Source organism: Hyperoodon ampullatus (genome assembly GCF_949752795.1).
Source record: "Hyperoodon ampullatus genome assembly, chromosome: 3".
In the NCBI taxonomy this organism is placed as follows: domain Eukaryota; kingdom Metazoa; phylum Chordata; class Mammalia; order Artiodactyla; family Ziphiidae; genus Hyperoodon; species Hyperoodon ampullatus.
The window spans coordinates 165,367,435-165,387,611 of record NC_136916.1 but is presented as its reverse complement, the minus strand read 5'-3'; the positions used below and the strand labels follow the sequence as shown (position 1 = coordinate 165,387,611).

Below are 20,177 nucleotides of genomic sequence, written 5' to 3'. Positions count from 1 at the left end.
CTGGATAAATAAGCATTTACCGGACTACCTCTTGGTGGTACTACATTTGTCCATAATACCATTATTTTATACTTGCAAAGAGGCTAGCACCCCTGAAAGATATCAAGATTATTAACAGAGATGACTTGAAGGCAACCAAAAAAAAGAAAAAAGAAATCAGGATGAGGCCCTCTTTAGAAAACTATTCCTAATCCTCCATTTGTTCTCTTATTAAAAAAAAAAAGTGGGCTTCCCTGGTGGCGCAGTGGTTGAGAATTTGCCTGCCAATGCAGGGGACACGGGTTCGAGCCCTGTTCTGGGAAGATCCCACATGCCGCAGAGCAACTAGGCCCGTGAGCCACAACTACTGAGCCTGCGCGTCTGGAGCTTGTGCTCCGCAACAAGAGAGGCCACAACAGTGAGAGGCCCGCGCACCGCGATGAAGAGTGGCACCCGCTCGCCACAACTAGAGAAAGCCCTCGCACAGAAACAAAGACCCAACACAGCAAAAATAAATAAATTAAAAAAAAAAAAGTTATGAGAGCAGTTGGTGTTACCACTGCCATGAAAAGGATATTATAACACCCAAGACAGTGTCAAGGAGTCACCAGCCACCCCAAGCAATATGCCAATATTAGAAATGAGTCCTGATAAGTCAAGGCAAGTTGGGGACCAAAGACAAAGAAACCTGGCATTATTTCTACAACACACTAAATAAGTGAAAAATCTAGTTTGTCTAAATCTGGTAACATAGACCAGGTCTGTCCTGGAAGCATCCTAATTTGAGGGAAATGCCTCTACTGACTATACTCCCTGGTTAGAAAACAACAATGGTATTAAGTAGCCATTCAGTCACCTCAAATAAATGGCCCAAAAAGATAAGGAATCAGATATTCCTCATAAAGGAAAGGGAAATAAGTAAAACTTTATGATTTTGCTAAATGAAGTTGACTGGGTTGCTATCAAATAAGAAATTAAGAAAAACATCACTGGCATTATTATAGTCTGATTCCTTGTTTGCCAACTGGCATTCCTTTTCCTGATTTAAATTTCAAGTCTGTATGGCTAGTGTCCTTTTTCATTTTCCCTAGAATGTTTAATATTTACTAAATATGTTAAACGCCAGTAGAACTGATAATAGGAATGAGCTCAGCACTCATGCACAGAATTCATAGAGATTACAGCTAAAAACCTGAGCTAGGCTTACACCAGTTTCTAGAAGCTAACTGCTCCTGGCTCTGAATTATTCCATACTCACCTCCAAACTTTTCTATACTGGAAAGGTCACGAACATCCTCCTTTCTCTCCCTCTCCCTCTCCCTTCTCACTCTCTTATCACTTTTTCTCTCACTCTCATTTTCTCTTTAATTTAGAGGAGTATTTAATAGTTAGAAGTACTAATGTAGTTGGCTTGCTGCTGTCTGGCTCAAGTAATCCTTATTGAGATGCCTGATTAATTACTAATTAGAAAGAGAACATTTTTTATCTTCTTTTTGACAGTTCTAAAATCCTACAAGGATAGAAAATTATTTTTCTGAGAATAGTCCAAGCTGAAAAAGAAAAATACACACACATACAGATGATCTCCTAAACTTCATTACCCAAAGATGGTGCTCCACATCTGCTTTCTTTGTTATAAATTGCTGTTCTTTATTAGGAGAAAAAGAATTTCCTATTATAATGGTATATATGCTTTATTTCTGATTGACTTTCCTTAACTCAATACTAAGAGAAATTTTAGATATTAGAATAATTAAACATTTCCATTTCAATCAAGACAAGGTCTTTTCTTCACAAATTTTTATCTATTTCCTGCAATGTTATGATAACAGTTTGAACATTACTTCATAACATAAAATAATTTTAAGTACATACCTTTGCCAATTTAGGTTTCTGGGCATATTTTGTTAAATTCAGTCTAGATAAATTTATAAAAGGTCCATCAGGACTTGTAAGCATGGAAGCCTGTAGGGGAAAATGATAGAACAAGAAATCTGAAACTTTCTCTTGAAACACAAATTGAGTTTAATGTGCATAAAATTATAAAGCCAACACAAGTAAAAAGAATCACCTTCAAAAATTTTCCATATAATTCTCTACTATAAAAATAGTGAAAAATAATTAACATAATATAAATTACTTTGGTCATACAAGGCTATGGTAAAGCTGACAGAATTTACCGTTCCCAGCCTGACAAATCTTCCAGATGAGCTGGTGATAGGGCGAGCTGTGTAGGCAGTTCTGGGTGTTCTGATGGCCTGTTCCATAGTGCCTGGCCTTCCACTTTGTGTGCTGGGTCTAAGGAAACCTGTAATGGGTCTTCCAGCTTGAGTGATCGGCCTGTGAAGATTGTAAATTGTTAAAATACAAAGAAGATCAATAAAGGAAGATTCTCATGAAGCCTGGTCAATATTTAGTGGCAAAGGGAATGAAATAGGAGTATACTGAACATACCTGACAGCTGGGCTAGGCCCTCCTGTCTGATTAGTTCCAGGGAGTTTCAGAGATGTTCCAGGACCTATAAGATGAGATGGCGAATTCAATTTGTATATTATTTATTGATCTGTAAAAACTGTCCACTAACGCAATTTTCACAAATGTGCTAGCCTGGTGAAAAAGACATTAGTAACAGGAAATGTATCTAGAAAAATGTGTTTGAGATTAATATTTATTGAGTACCTATCATGTTACTTTTGTTATTACATTTAATCTCCACACTAATTCTGTAAGGTAGGTAGTACTAACCCATTTAGCAAAGGCTTAGAGATTTAAGTAAACAGGTCAACCTGTTAGTAGAGCCAGCATTCAAACTCAAGACAGGCAGGCTCCAAAGCTCCAACACATCAAAATGACAGTTCTATACTCATAGTTTATTTATTTATTTATTTTCATACAAACTTCTTCTCCCAATAAAAGATCATTTACCCCCAATATCTAGAATTTAGATATTTTAACTCCAAAAGAGCAAAATGATAGGGAAAAAAGACATCTTAACATGACACATATGTACTTTTTTTCTCAATTTCCACTGAAGCATTAAACAGCTATTACCTTCCATACATATATAAATGACTGATAACTGTCACAACTAACAAATTACCAGCAAGATACCATATGTCATGGTAATCATCCAATACCATTCACAGCAGCACACCTGCAAGCTGGGACTAGGCCATTGTGACAATCCTGATGGACATTCACTGCCTAGCAAATCACTCCATCACCTCACATCATGCATTAGAGTAAATCATCTTCAATTATTACAATGAAGTGATGTTTTCAAATTATCATTTTTTTAGAACACTTCTGTTGTTTGGATGCTTCCTGTGTTTAGACTCTCAGATAAACAATCTTTGATATATTAGATAAGCAGTTCAGATAGAATGCGTTTTTATAAAATATTTTAAAATGCATAATATAGCTTCTACTGAAAAACAGTTATACATCAATCTCACACCTTAAGTTTAAGATAATATAATTAAATTGTGTCTTTGTACTATAAGGCAGAATAGAGGTAATATTTTTTCATGCATACATGTGTTTCATGTATATGTCTTATTTTTATTATTAAAAAAGTACACATAGAGAGTATTCCTCCTCCTAATGGCTTTTCATTTACTTAACTGAAAAACCAGTACTTACGTGGAACCTGAGCAATAGCATTTTCATCCAGTATCATTTCTGCAATTCCTTCCTGATCTACGTCAACTTCATCTATGTACACCATTTCAGTTAGTGCTCGTGCTTTTAAAATCCAGGCTGCCTAAACAGCATAGATAAGATAAAGCATATCTTAAATTGCATTAGAAGTAGTGCATAGCCTATAGAAGTCAGCCATCCTTTATTATTAGCTAATTTTTTATCAAACATGTTTACCACACTTAATGCATGATACTAATTTAAAGGGCTATGTCCAGGAACTAATACAAGAAGGCAAGGTCATTATTAATCAAGAAACAACCAACGTATCAATTATCTAGTAAACAAAAGTGTGGTAATTACCTAGTAATCTTCTAACATGCCTTTTTATAAGTGAAAGAAGATCTTTTTTTTTTTTTTTTTGCGGTACGCAGGCCTCTCACTGTTGTGGCCTCTCCCGTTGCGGAGCACAGGCTCCGGAAGCGCAGGCTCAGCTGCCATGGCTTTTTTTTTTTTTTTTTTTTAAAGAAGATCTTTATAGAAAATTTTACTAGAATAATAATTTGAAAACAGATGAGTAAAGTTACAACCATGTGTTCTTTCTGCCTTCCTCCTTCAGGGCCAAGTCCTTCGTGAAGACTTCCTTGATAGTTTAACTCTGAACCTACTTCCCTCTTGTCTTTCTTATAAAGCACTTTCTTTTATACTTCTATTATTATGTACTTACCATATTCAACCAACACTATAATTATTTGGGCATATGTTTGCCCTCCCTTCCCCCAGAACACAAGCTTTTTTACCTTGTTCACTTTTGAATTTTCCATAACACCTATGGTTTGTGAACACAATAGGTATTCCAAAAATGTTGACTTGAGCTAGGATCAATTTTTCCCACTTCCCAATAACTAATCAACACAATCTTGGTTGCTCTGTGATCTAGCCAGTAGATCAGCTAGTAAACCTGCTAGAAAGTGGGGGGGAAAAATGGAAAGGTAATTAAGGAACCTAGAAAATATCTTATCAGCTTTGCTTTACCCTGAGAAATTAGACGTAAAGGTGTGCACAATTAAATACCTTGTTAAATATTTAAAACTGCTTTATCAGAAAAGTTTACCTGTCTGCTTCAATAGAAGCAGAGAGCAAATAAAGCTTGGTGTCCTGTGGCAGATTTGGGGAGAAGGCAACCCTTGAGGCAGCAGTATAGGACCGACTCTATACTACAGGGGGAGCAGCAGCAAGGGAAATCTGGAAAGGGGTTAGGCCTCATCATACTAGGAATCTGACTGTGAAGCATGCTGCATGAAGGCAAGGGACCGAGGGAGGAACAGATGGAGGCTACAAGAGGACCAGAGAGTCCTCACATAAGGATATCGAGATGCACTGAATCATCAGCGTGTATTTATTGAGCACCTCCTACTATGTAGCACTGGGCTAGGTTCTGAGAAGGAAATGCGAGAAGATAAAAACATGGATCCTAATTTTCCTGAACATATCACCTACTGGATTAAATAACAAGGCAAAGCAATGCATGATATGTGACAAATGTGCTACATGGAAAATGGTTTTACAAGAATTAGAAGGCAGAGATCCTTTTGTGGGCTAAAGTAATTGGAATGTATATTTTTAAAAATTTTTAAAGAAAAAGAATTTTAAAAAGTCTTCATGCTTTCCTTTTAATGGGAACAAAAGGAAATTATATTGTTGCCTTTGGTTCTCACCATGAGGTATTATCTCCCCTGTGTGAGTCCAGGTCCTCCCAGAAGCAGATGCCAAGAGGGGATTGAATGTGCAGGGCAGAAATAGAGACACAGACGTAGAGAACAAACGTATGGACACCAAGGGGGGAAAGTGGTGGGGGGAGGGGTGGTGGTGGGATGAATTGGGAGATTGGGATTGACATATATACAACTAATGTGTATAAAATGGATAACTAATAAGAACCTGCTGTATAAAAAAATAAATTAAAAAAATAACGTTGAAATGAAAAAATATATATATATAATATCAGCTGTTCACAGAGCTTGTCATCACAAGAGACAGTCTACCACAGGGGGGGAAAAAAAAGAAGGCTGTCTTCACAATATATTTAGGTTCCTCAAGTGAAATTACATTTGATTAGATTATTGGGGTTTTGTCTTATACTTTTCTGGTTGAGGTTTACTGAATTCTTAACAGATAACTTAGAATAAAATATTTCAAATGTTATGTGTAAATTTAACCCAATTGAATGAGAAGAATATGGACCCAAAGAACTAATTTGTTTGTTAAAAAAGTCAGTTCCAATTGGAACTGCATCTAACTGTGGGAGCCACCAAAGATTAGGAAAGTTGCCAGATTGATACAGCTATTCTCAGGGGTCAAGGAAGTCGTCACTGGTCACTGGCTTGGACTAACTGTCTAATTTAACTTTAAAGATGGAAATAAGTAATCCTGATTTTTTTTTCTTTTTCTTTTTTTTTTTTTTGCGGTACGCGGGCCTCTCACTGTTGTGGCCTCTCCCATTGCGGAGCACAGGCTCTGGATGCGCAGGCTCAGCGGCCATGGCTCACGGGCCCAGCCAGTCCGCGGCACGCGGGATCCTCCCGGACCGGGGCACGAACCCGTGTCCCCTGCATTGGCAGGCAGACTCTCAACCACTGCGCTACCAGGGAAGCCCAGTAATCCTGATTTAAGTCCTCACAATTCCTATTGCCCTGCAAGTATCTGATGGCTTTAATTTTCCAAAAGGGCATATTCTTTGCTGAGCACCTCTGGTGGACAGGAGGAAGGATGGCAGCATTTTCTGTTCACACAGTAAAGCAGGATGTGGGCTTCACTAGTTCATTCCCATATTCCCAGGGAGCACCTACTGCATGCCGGGTCCTGGGAACAGAGATGAGCAAGTCACAGCCCAAGTTCTAGCTCATAAGAATTTCAGTGTTATGGGGAAAGTGTAAAAACGAAAACCTGGACCATGCTATAGAAGGACAAAGAAAGGCACGCAGCTGCCTTGGGGTGGAAGAAAAGGTAAAGGAGGAGAGTTTGCCCCACGGCCAAGACAGGAGAGTGCGTGCCAGGTAGAGCGCATAGGGCACAGGAAGGCCAGCTTGAGGGCTCATATGGAGAAACAAGAGTGTGGTAGAAGTATCAGGTTCAGCGGAGGAGAAGCTGCTTGAGAAGAAGCTGGAGAAAAAGGCAGGGGCCAGTGAGGGATCCTGTATGCCACCTGTATGCCATGATGAGGAGCTAATAAAGCTTCAGGAGTATGATTTGGAGTCCTAGTTAAATTGACTCTCTAAAAGTCAAGTTTTTATTATTACAGTATCATTTATACAGTTGGATATTAATTACCCATGCACATATTTTTTAAACTATTTTCATACCCATTCTGTTATCTCATAGTCCAATCCATCATGCTTCCTGACTTCTATCCTTCTACTAACCCCTCAAATATTAAGAAGGTGCAAATTATTTTACATCAGGCTAAGCAAAACGTAGGAATGTAAATCCACTATTCCTTCCCAACCAAATGAATATATGCTTCAGAAGCCAAATAGGAAGATCTTTTTTTAAAAATTTTATTCCATAAGAACTCACTTTTTCAAAAAGGTAAATCTATATTTGTTTCAGTTTCTAAAACCTCATTATTAAGAAGTAGAAATAATGATGTGAATTTCTGATATTTAAAGATCTGCAATAAGATCTACTTGCACCATAACTTAATTTTAAATTTCATCAGTATTTGAGAATATTAATTTTCCTGACTTTCCTCCTTCTATCCTAACAAAAAATGACCTTGAAAATCATGTATCACTGCTTGATTAAACATCAGATTGTATTCAAAGAACTGCTCTGGGCAACAGGAACACTTCTTGGAATTTTAATGAAAACATTTTATTTTGGAGGCAAGCCAAGCATGTTTTACAGCCCTAAATTCCTCTGCCTGTTTAAATTTTTTTTAAGTTCAAAACTAATCAGTGATTAAAATAAAATGCATATAATATTGTAAATCAACTATACTCCAATAAAAATTTTAAAAAATAAAATAAAATGCATAACAAAGCAAATTGGTAACCCTACACTGCCACTTGAATCTGAATAAAACTATAAATTGGTTTTTATCAGAAATACTTAAGTTGTTAATAAATGACAGGGTCATGCAGTTTATGTAGATAAATTTGAATACCTACGTATTGGAAGTCCTATAAAATAGATAAAAATAATAGATGCTTAGGAATTTTTTTAAGGGAAAAGCATAGATTCTCCCAACCTAAATGAGTAATCATCACATCAATTATTTCCTTTTTTATCTGAGAAACATAATCCCATCTCATTTACCTGCTGAGTTAGTCTATATATAGGACATTACTCTTGAGGCAACTATCTGCCAGCTAACATCAGGAAAATACTGACTTACCTGTACTACCTTCTGTGAGGTTAATCCAATTTTAGTGATAAAAATAGACAAATTAAAAGGTTAAAACTCTACTGACTGAGTAAAACAGGTTTACACTGTTTTGTTCCTCTTAATACAGAATGCAAGGCGATGTAAGGCCTTTTAAGACATGTAAGAAACAATTTTACTAAGTTATTCTTAGAATAAAGCTACCAAAAGAACAGTCTGTCTAACCTGATTTAGACATCATGAGAATCAGTAACATTTGACACTCTGCCTACTCTATGAAAATGAAAATTTAGGCACAAAATGTTGAATTGTTATTGTAAAGCCTCATTTATTTTGAAGTGATAAAAACCTGCAAAAGGGGAAAGGCAAAAGGTGTGAATAGTGAGCTCAAAAGAATCCAGTCAGCCTTGTTCCCTTCTGATTCTTTTAGATCACTATCCAATTAAGTCTATAGTAACAGAGCAGGAAATATCAAATACAGGTCCTTCATGAAGTCCCTGTGCTGGTTTGAAACTTTGAAATACCATTGAAAGTTTTCAAACCATACCAACAATGCAAATTATTGATGTTTTACTTTAATTTTAACTTTAATCAAAATCTTCCAAAATTACTGAAAACAAAAGGCACATTACTTACTCTATTTATACCTTAGGTGATTCTTATGACTTGTACATGTATTATACAAAAAATAGTTTTGCACCCTCTATTAATTTGGAAATCATGATTATGAACATTCTAATGATGAATGTCATCCTTTTAAAGAACAGAGTACTACATTTTAACCTATTTACCATGTTTGTTTGAAACTACACAGGCCTCCATCAGAGTATTTTGTATACTACTTTCTTCTAAAAGGTTTGATAATTACACATGTAAACCCCATGAGGTTCAAATTGTTTATTTATCTAAAAAACACTTAAAATTCACTCTTGCTTGGCAGGGCAAACCCCTGGCAATATTTAAGTTCTCTGATTTACAGCTCTCTCGTCCCTTCTCCTTATTCCCAGACTTACTGGAAACACTCTTGGGCTAAAAGCTTCACTGGCCAGGAGGCCCCCTAACCAGACCTCCTCTTCCTGGGTTCCTTTCCCACTCATCTACTGTCTCACCCAGTTAGCAGGTCTCTCTGGCCACCTCCCATTTCTAACAAAGTTCATTTGGTAGATGTGGCTGTCTGGCCAAGTCTTTTCTTCCTCACAGTGGCAGGCACCTCTCTCTAAAAACAAGACCTTCCCAAGCAGAGTCGGCCTACTCTTTACTCAAGACGTATGATCCAATCCATCACAGTCTTTTCAGACACTCCTGACATCTTGGCTCCCTTTCTAAGCCTCTGACTCCCCTTGCCTCCGCCTTTATTTTTCTCATCCTCTAGGTGAATATCGGTCATTTCTATTTAAGCTACAAGTCTTAATGAGTAGAGTGCCCTAGTTTTACATCCATAGACACAAAGTATTAGAAATATAATAGTTTATATCTACAGAATGACTGGTAGATATAGCTAAGTTTATAACAGCAAAAGTAGATAGGCAGCAAATTTTCTAATCTATAGCAACAACTAAGCAATAGTAATTAAACTGTTCTCTAAACTAAAGGTTGCAGCTAAACCTTTACCTGAGACACTGGCAAGTCTGGATCTGGTTCCTGGAAAGCATTAAGAAGGTAGTAAACATTTTTAGGATAATACAGTTTCTAAAATTAAAAGTCTTAATGACCAACCAAGTATTTGTAGGTGGATTCAAACTCATTCAATAAAAACCCAAACATGAACTTTAATCTTTCCCCAAAAGTGCCCTCACAAGTTCTATACAAGTAACACCCTATCCACTGAAGAGCGCTAAATTTTCTATGATCAGAAAATTCTAATTACTGTTACCTCATTTAGAGCACAGAGAAGAGATCTTTACATATTTAATGAATTCACAGTATCTTAGGAATTAAAAATAATTTTACAACTATACCAAGGAAGCTATTTTTATATTCAAAAACAAGTTCATGGTGGTTAAAGCATTCAGACTTTAATCACTTGAGGAGGAGGAGGAAAATCCACATACTATAAACCCTTCTATTCCCCATAAACATAATGGGATCAGTGGCTAAGGATAAGAAATTAATTCTGACTGCAATGTCTTCCAAGAAATTTTTGTAAATAGACTATGTAATATATATCAGGGCCGGGTGCTGATAAACTCAGGGTTTTTTTCTGTCCAAAATTAAATAGAAATGCATTGGTTAAAAAAACAGATTTATAAAAAATTTATTTATAAAAGATCTACACTTTCACATCTACAGTCAGCAGCCTCTGAACACTCAATCTGCAGCATGTTTTACTGGGAAAGCTACTAAGAAACAGAAAAAGGAAAGAAAAAAAAACTCCTTGCTTTCCTTGCTTTCTACAGCTCTAAAATCCAAAAAGAATACCCGAAATATTTTTTTAAAGAATATATTATGTGTGCAAGCAATGTGTAAACCATCTGGTCACCAAGCAAGGATAAGCAATTTCACATGACACACAGTAGCAACAAGAGAGGAAAAGGCTAAACTAAGCTAGAAAGTGAGAGCCCTAGGGGGTGGGAGTTAGAGAATACTTGGCAATCAGCTGAACAGAACACAAAACACAACTAAGAAGACACAACAATTGGAGGCTTCAATGCCAGTGTGCAGAAGAAAGAGCTGGAAAAAGAATAGATTTCCTAGATCCCACAATCCATATTTAGAGAAATACACTGATACAGGCAATGAGATGACAGAAGAAATAACCCCTTCTATTCTTTCTTCTATTTATTTGTATACGTGTCTAAATGACCCCCCATTATCTCATTTGAGTCCCACAACAACCATTTCAGGGAGGCAGGTAAGTGTTATTATCCATTTTACAGATCAGGAAACAAATTCAGAGATGTTATGTAATTTGCTCGAGGTCACACAAAGAAGCCAGAGCTCTTTCTTGCCAGTCTACCTTGGAGATTTAAAAAAATGAGTTGGATACATAATAAGGCAGGATTGAAGGGTAAAGTGTAGGAGAGATACAAGATAAGTTCCATACAGAAACAGGTAAAATAGTTTACCAGAGGTGATTGTAGACAGCGTTTGAAAAGGAAAACAGTTAAAGGAGACAGAGCCACGGAGAGTAAGTAAATGCTGGATGCTTGTTAGTCTGCCAACAGCAGGGAGATTCCTCCAGGGGCCCAAACTGACCCCGGCAGCTCAGCCTCAGAGCGCTCTGTTCACCAACGAACGCCTTCATGCTCTCTGTGTCTCGTCGTGCCCCGCAGGATCGCACTTACGACTTAGCAGGCAGGTAAAGAACATTAGGGAACTGATGTGAAATGAGAAGGAAATGAGAAGCGAGAGGATGGAAAGGTGTAGAGACCGGTGAGGTGGTGTGGATGGAAGATGGAGGCAAGGCTTAACCACGAGTAGGCAGAGAATACGTTAATTCCACAACATTCTCCTGGCATCCCTGGAACCCTGAGAGGCACTGAAAACATTCTATGCGGGAAGACACATAATCAAGTAAATTACAGTACAATGTGTTAAATGCCATACTCAAGCATGGACCAATCACAGATGACTTAGATGGAGGACAGAAAAGCAGAACATGAGAGAGAAGGAAGTCAGGGTAAAAGGAAAGAGATTATTCTGGAAATGATTGTGTACCAATGATCTATGAACTATATTCAACATCATTTTATCATCAGTTTCACTGGACACTTTCCTCACAGATGCTCTCCAGATTACCAACAATCCTTTCAGAAAAATGTGACAGAATCCCACCTGCAAATATCTCTAGCTAACTAGAGATAATAGCAGCTCGCTTTTTTGATCACTTAGCGTGTGTTAATGACCTTAACCCTCACCACAACCCTTTGAGGTAGGTATGTTATTTATCATGGCCATTTTACGGATAACTCTGAGGTCGAAGTGTGCAGGCAGTATTTGAACCTAGACACTCTCAGTCAAGAGCATGCACTTTGTTTTATATATGAGACCATAGCAAGGCCGGAACGCAGACTACTGTAGGGTGTGGGAAGCCCAAGGCCAGGTATGGCTGGTCTGGAGATCCACCAGGAGCAGCAGAACAATGGAGGAAAGAGTCAAGATATTTTAATTTAGAGGCAGGGCAAATTTAGTGATTTTTTTTTTTTTTTTTTTTTTGCGGTACGCGGGCCTCTCACTGCTGTGGCCTCTCCAGTTGCGGAGCACAGGCTCCGGACGCGCAGGCTCAGCGGCCATGGCTCATGGGCCCAGCCGCTCCGCGGCATGTGGGATCTTCCCGGACCAGGGCACGAACCCGTGTCCCCTGCATCGGCAGGCAGATTCTCAACCACTGCGCCACCAGGGAAGCCCAAATTTAGTGATTTAATTTTTAAACCACTAAGACCTTCATCTGGGTCTCTCTCAGTTATAGTTTTTATGATTTAAATTAATCCACATATATAGGAAACCACAAGTTAGGTTCACTTGGTCTAGCAAATTATTTCCATGGGTATTATCAGCATAGTTTGAGTAGAAAGCATCAGGCCCAGGCCTAGAGTCAGAAAACCTGGGCTTGATCGTCAGGGAGCCACTTAGCTGCATGACCTTGAACAACCTCCATTACCCAGTCCTCCTCTCAAATTAGAGCAATAGTGCCTACTTTATAGGATAGCTTTAAAAATAAAACCTTGCATTTTGAAGATTATTTCATAATTTTCAGAGTCCTTACACTACAGTAGTTCATGAAGTATAAAGTGGTAGTACTTTCAACAAGAAGTATTAACCACACAGAATTTCTTTATAAATACATGTACATAATGAACAGAAAGGCACCCAACTCTCTATTACTTCCTTTTTCAGAACTCAGAACTGACTCCCAGTTACGGCACATCAAATTAAAACTTCCCTTTGAATCTCCGTGAAAGTGAGTGGGTAAGAAGACTGGGAAAGTAGAGTGGCACTGCCTAGAACCAGCAAAAACTTCAATTCACAGCAGCTTGCTTCCTTCCTTCCTCCCTAGGGTATAGCTTTCTCTTAGGTTGTTGCTATTACTTTAGGGAATTAAATCTCCAGATGATTCTGAATGCAACTTCCGAATTGCCACCAATACTTACTCTGGCTAATGAGTCTGCCCAACTCTGCTCTTAAACTACAGAGTCATTATTCAGAATTTAGCAAAAACAGGAAGGAAAGGAATGTGAGAGAACAGAGAAATGAATGGATTTCAGAAGGTTTAGGGAAATCCAGTGACCAAGGAGCCAAGTGGGAATGTAATCTGTAAAATTCAGCAACATGAACTGCTCTGCAGAGTACAGAATCAAAAGAATGCCTGGTTATAAGTCTCCATGGCCCCAATGAGGAAATAAATTAGATAATCATACAGAAAGATGTTTATTTGGCTTGGATCACCAGATCATTGTCTCAACCAACTACTAACATCCAGCTCACTGGGGACCCCTGCTTCTCGACCTTTCATCTAAGCTAGAGGCTTTCAGCCTTTTCTCCACCTTCAAACCATTGACAGTAATAACCCCCTCCTCTCTGCAACATCTCTCATTATAAGCAGAGATTGGGGGTGGGAAGAAAAATGTGAATTACCCCCATTCTGATGAACAGCTAACCCTCCCACTCCCAGAATCACAGATTTTAACAATTTAAAAATCTATCAGAAATCTACCTCATTAAGAAAAGTATATTAACTTAAAAAAAAAAAAACAACTACCTCTATGTTTTATGAACTGTTGAATTATACTGGAGCTAAAATCGGGGCTTCTTTTAAAGCCATGAATCTGGCATATGGAACACAAAGAACAGTAATCAGATTAAGCAACTAATCAGGATGACCGACATGAGCTGTAAAAGCAAGCATTCCCTCTAGGTCAGGTTGCTGCATGGAAGGCCATTGTGCATTTCTCTCTTTTATGTCTTATAACTTTTAACCACTTTTCTAGTCACGATTTAGAGAAAACTTTGAAAAAAGACAGTGCTTCTCTATGAATTGATTGTTCCTACTGTCTTTTGTCAAATGGGGAAACTACGATGAATTAACCAGTTATCCTTCTTTATTCTTAACTGATCAGAACTTTAATGTCCTTCATGCTTACAGACCCTGCTCTCTGTTGCACACCATTCTGCATCTGGGAAAAGCAGTTCAGAATCCATCTTTTTCAGGAACCCTTCCCAAACATCATGTTATTACCTTCAACCTACCCTTCAGTCCTCCCGTATCCAAATAAAATTGTTTAACTCTAAGGAATCAAGCTGGTCCATAGTATATCATACCTCTTCAGCCAACCTGACTACTATGACTTTGGCAAGAATCAAAACTAAATAAAATCCACATGTCTTAATAGAAAATACAAGGCACTAATTAAATATTTTTGATGATACTATACCAAAATGGTATCTCTTAAAGGAGAACTAAATGTAGAAGAAATAGTCTTAGAGGTGGGCTTCATTCCAAAAGGTTAATGTATCACCACCAAAACGTCTTTTTGAAGCTCCCTGGACCAGCTTATAAAATAGCAAATCACTTTAGAGAGGTTCTCCTCATCTGGGAGAAAAATAAGCAAAACCCAAAGTGAATATTAACATAAAAAACAAAAGCTATTTTTGTTCTAGAAAGAAAAAAAAAGCAAGAGCAAAAATGAATCCATTTGGCACTCAGGCAAAATATTTTAATTTCCTTTCTCTTCCATGTGTCCAGGCACTGCTTCAAAGTCACTCGTTTGTAATAAAATCAGTTGCGTGGCACAGGAATGGTAATTCAAGAAGCTGCAGAGGAAAAATATTCTACTTTAAAATGTAGAAGCCTCAGAAAAAAGCCCATGAGGCCAAAGGGGTACCTAAAGATAAACCAGGGAAACCGCAGGGGCTGAGGATCATCTGCCTCTGCTCTGATCATATTACTGTTAGCTTTTCATAGATTGCTAGTCTCTCCATTTAACTTCCTCCACTGAAACAAGAGCATTGTGAAGAAATACCAATGATGATAATGACTATCAGAAATACTCTCCTGGAGGGATCCAGGAAGAATTTTCTCAACTGATTTAAAAAAAAAAAACTGACCCTCGAGATAAGAAATGAATTAAGAATGTCCATAATGCAATTACATTTGTATGAAAAGGTGAATACATATAAGAACCTATGGTACTGAGAATTAGGATGGGGGGCAGGGAGGAGCAAAGACCACCAGGCAATTAGGTTTATCTCCATAAACAGAGTGGAAGCTGGCACACATAAATAACACCATCCAGATGCATATATGAATATGATCAAGGCACTCATTCAGCAAAATACATAATGACGGCACCTGTGGGCCAGATTCTGTGCCATTCCATACAGATCTGCCATCCTGGACTCATATTCTAAGAGAAAAAATGAGAATTTTCAAGCTTTTAATCAAAGGAACCTCCTAAAGCTTCCTAAAGCTCCTCATTAAATGCATCAGCACTCTAACATAAATATTTAAATTCTTTTTAATTAATTAAGAAAAAAGGAGGATTGCTTTAAGCTTGGGGAAATCATACTGGAAAACATTTCCAAAATGAAATAACAATTGGATACAAAATGCACAAATCGGTGCTAAGAGAAGCATACAGAGAAAAAGCACAGTGTTTAAAGGCTGGATCAAGGAATAACTAATAGGAGTGAGCCATGTAAACTTTTCAGAGGCCCTAACCAGGAATCCAAAGGCCGGTTTGGTAAGGTAACATCAAGTTAAAACTTCTGTTCCTGGCTTCCCTGGTGGCGCAGTGGTTGAGAGTCCGCCTGCCAATGCAGGGGACACGGGTTTGTGCCCCAGTCCGGGAAGATCCCACATGCCGCGGAGCGGCTGGGTCTGTGAGCCATGGCCACTGAGGCTGGGCGTCTGGAGCCTGTGCTCCGCAAGGGAGAGGCCCCAACAGTGAGAGGCCCGCATACCGCAAAAAACGAAACAAAACAAACAAAAAAAACCTTCTGTTCCTGGTGAAGTGCTATTCGTCATTCTGACAATATATATAGTTCCTCCTTAAATAAACTATCTCAGCATAACAAATAAAAAGGATTAGAAAGGGAAAAAATGTCATAAATTTCTTCTAGATCTGGTACAGATTCTCCTCGGCAGCCTTTGATACTTGTAGGAGCTAAACATATCAACCCCTGCTTATAACAATAAAACAGTAACAAAGAATTACATTTTAAAAAACATTTCTAGGATATTAAAATTAATTTTGTATCACATTATGAAGTATTATTTCAAATCCACAATAAATAAGACAGTGGAAGAGGCCAGGACTTAACAAGATCTGTTGCCATAATGATCTTAACCATGTCAGATGGTTAACCAATGACAATAGCAGTATTCCCCAGTATGATCCTGTATCTTTTATTCTTCACTACCATTATCAAAATCAGATCCACTAACCATTCCTTGTAACAAGTCTTAATTTTCCAAGAGGGCCAGCAAGTCCTAAAGGGAACTATATAAGAGGCCAAATAAAAAGATCCAAGTTACTACCTTGTTTAGCTGTTAATTTTGGAGACTTTAAATGAAGTTCTTAATTTGTTCACCCAGTTCTCCCTAGGTACAAGGAAAGGGGTCAAGATCTCCGCTACAGCTCCTTCTTAACCATTAATAGAAACGCTGATGCTTTGCCTATGCAGTTCCCAAAGTGACAACATCTCCCCAGGATAAATTTGTACCTCTCCCCCAAAAAAGGAATCAGTCAGCAGTCAAGTAAGTTTCAGAATACTGCCTTAATCAAAATTAGGCAGGTTACCTTCCTTCAGGACTTCTCAGAGCCTTTAATCCAAGTACACAGATATGTCAAACTCCCATTTAGCTAAAAATCTTGAAAAAGGAACAGCAAACGGGAAAGTGTACTGGAAAAAGTTCAGAAACACAGAGTTTTGAAAAATTAGGCTACATAAGCACCAAAGAAGCGGCACAGGATAGACAAAGGGCTTACCAGCTTTGTACCTTTGGACAAATTACTTCACCATGTGCCTCAGTGTGCTCTATCTGTAAAATGGGGGAAATAGTACCAACTTCCGAAAATAGCTGAGGATTAAATGAGATAACATATAAAACCCTCTGAATCAAGCCTGACACAGAGTAAATACTCAATAAATGTTACCTATTATCTTTGTTACATGCTTTGCAAGGTTATTCTAAGCAAAGAAATACACATAATTTATAGAATTTATCCCTGGCAAGTAGTAAGCACTCAATAAAAGGTCATTGAACACTGTAAATTCCTGATCACAGTGTCTAGCACAAACTAAACCTGAATTGCAGTACTGAATGTAACTATGATTACATCATTAAGATTAGAGACACAGAAAACAAACTATGGTTACCAAAGGGGATAGCAGGGTGCAGGGGGGTGGTGGATAGATTAGCAGTTTGGGATTAACATATACACACTACTATATATAAAATAGATAACCAACAAGGACCTACTGTATAGCACAGGGAACTATATTCAATATCTTGTAATAGCCTATAATAGAAAACCTGAAAAAGAATATATGTATGTATAACTGAATTGCTTCGCTGTACACCTGAAACTAATACAACATTGTAAATTAACTATACTTCAATGGTTAAAAATGGTTTAAAAAAGATTATAAGGTCTTAACCATTAATAAAAACACTGCTGCTTTGCCTATAACACATTTCCTAATGTGACAACATCTCCCTAGGATGATAACAACAAAGATATCTGAGCCTCGCCCACTGCCAAAAAAGGAATCGGTGATCAAATAAGCTTCAGAACTATTGTATTCTTCAAAATTAGGCAAAGTTTCTTTCTGCAGAACTCCTCAGAACCTTTAGTACGAATCTCTAAGTAGGGAATATACATTTCCCAAATGCATTTAATGAGGAAACTTTCTTTCACTGAGCACTCTTGGGACTGTTGTTCTTTGGAACACAGAATGGAAACTATCCTAACGCAATGGAAAAATAGAACAATGTCTGGTATATCACTGGTTTGTAACAAACTTTGGTTGTACAAATGTAAAGGGGTCCATATTTTGTCGTGGTTCCCAAACATATTTGAGGGTGGAATCTTTTTTTTTTTTTTTTTTTTTTTTTTAAGCAGCATTTGTGGGACTACAATGCCAGGAAACATACTTGGAAGCGTGCTTGTCTATGGAAATGCAGTCCTATTAACCAATGTGACCTAACACAAGCACAACCTAGTTTAGCATTCCTACTAACACAGATTGCTCTGTGGGAGATGTGCTATCTATCTGAAGGCCAAAAGATTCACTTTAATAGGTTATCCTCAATCCATTTGCTGGGCGCTAAGGCAGAGCCTAGTGACAGTTTTCACGCCTCAGTTTACGGAACTCCCCCTCAATTTTCCTTTTTTTTCTAACATCTCCAAGGCAACACCACTAGAGGAAAAGCTGGGAAACTAAAACTACATGGGTACGTTCTGCATTTAATAGACGTACTGACAAACTACCAGAGCTCCGCTCTCCCTTTTTCTCCTTTTTTGTCTCTTCCAGGAACTACCTGACCACCAGAGTTGTACCTCTCTTATACCTAGCATACAAGCCTTTTCACTCACTTTATTTAATACTATACTTTATTTAAGAAACCCTAAATAAACTACTATAATCAATGCCATCTTTCCTTCTTTTACAGGAACTTTTTTCCCATCCCTCCCTCCTAATAATGAATGTATCTTTTCCTCTCCTAGATTCTCATTCCTCTAATTTGCATTATTTGCCTCAAGTTGCACTCAAGCCCCAGCATCAAAGGCTCCCCACTCTTGGACAACAGTCTTAAGATGAACCAGAAGGATTACACGTTTGATCCAAAAGAAAAAAAGGCAGCTATTTCAACAGGGAGTGGGAAGTTACAGATCCTTATGTTTATACATAATGGTTTTAGAAATCAATACCGTACGTGCAGCGAGCTTAAGAGCCCATCCACATGCAAGTATAAAGGAACTAACAAAGTTCGTCACCAAATTGTTGCTTTAAGCGACGTTTGAAGGAAAGGGGCTGCTGAAGTTTGAGGAGGGGGCGGTCATGGCACAGCACTTGTGGGTCCCGCGGGCAAGGACCCACCGGCCAAGGCTCCAGGGGGTCTCGCTCCAGGTGCCTGTGCTGACCACAAGGCCAACCGCGCCCTGCGCCTTCTTCCCTGGAGACCCCTCCCGGGGACCTGGGAATCCCCCAGAGCCCTCAGCCTTATTGCCTGGATCCACAGGGCTGACGGGGTCCGGCCTGTACCTGGTCATAAGGGGACTTCTCCAGCATCTGCGTGCACAGATCGGCGCAGAGCTGGAACTTCCTGCGCCTAAAATAGCTCCAGGCCAGGAGCAGCGGATCCATCTCCGAGCCCATGGCGGCCGAGAACCGGCCGCGAAAGACCAGGGCCCGGCTCAGGGAGGGCGGGGGGCGAGGAGCAGGCGGCGTCCAGCCCTGCCCGGCAACGCGCGGGGGCAGGGGCCTTGCCAGAGAGGCTCCCCGCATTGCGCCTGAGAATAGGAAAAAGAAAACCCACCTCGAGTGGAACTCAGCTATAGGACTGCCAAACCTTGGCTTTTAAAATTGTATACTTTTAAAGGCTACATATTTCATTAATTTTCTAAAAGAAGGAACCGTGGCTAAAGTAAGAGGCAGTGACTTAGACACCTCCAACTGGGGTCCTCCACCCACCCAGAGGAGGACCGGTTGCCCGGCAACCGAACTCTCCGCATACTCTGTCAGTCCCAGAAAAATCCCGAGAGTTGACCGTGCGGCCGGTCGCTGTCATACTCTTACCCTTCAGGCATTCTTACCCCTATCACTTATCCCTCCGACTTTAGAAACACAAACATGAGAACAGTTTCTCCAATACCATCTCGCCCACCAGAACCCAAAGACCTAAATCCTAAAACTCCCAGTCTGTTTCTCTAAATCCCTCTCACCCAATCTCGGTGTCCGAATGAAAAGGTACATTGAGGATTGCTTAGTCCAAACCGTTCGTTTCACAGATAAGAAACTGAGATGAGCTCAGAGAAATTATTAACCTAGTGTGGCGTGGAGTTAGGGAGCTGGATTGTAATCCAGATGACTACAAACTCTTAATACCATTTGTTAATTCCACGATGCCTAGGGGTTCTGGATTATAAATCGGTGACATTTTTGCCAAACAAAATAATGTACGAAAAAAAAATTTCTTAGGAGGTTTTGAAACACCATCTCCACGCACTTG

General features: G+C 38.9%; 1 protein-coding gene across 6 annotated transcripts in view; it reads right to left on the bottom strand.

Annotated features, from left to right (window-relative positions):
• The window catches only part of TTC8 (tetratricopeptide repeat domain 8), a gene marked incomplete at both ends in the record, with an annotated part of 50,588 nt that extends 31,262 nt beyond the window's left edge, over positions 1–19,326 (bottom strand). For 3 of the 6 annotated variants that reach the window (XM_079701409.1, XM_079701410.1, XM_079701412.1), the window contains 5 exons: positions 1,855–1,944; positions 2,160–2,319; positions 2,434–2,497; positions 3,622–3,742; positions 19,211–19,326. In XM_079701409.1, coding sequence (XP_079557535.1) covers positions 1,855–1,944; positions 2,160–2,319; positions 2,434–2,497; positions 3,622–3,742; positions 19,211–19,324 — 549 coding nt within the window. Of the gene's footprint in view, positions 1–1,854; positions 1,945–2,159; positions 2,320–2,433; positions 2,498–3,621; positions 3,743–9,613; positions 9,644–19,210 lie in introns of all 6 variants that reach the window. The other 3 variants (XM_079701413.1, XM_079701414.1, XM_079701411.1) reach the window with 2 other exon arrangements.
• Positions 19,327–20,177: the final 851 nt, after the last annotated feature.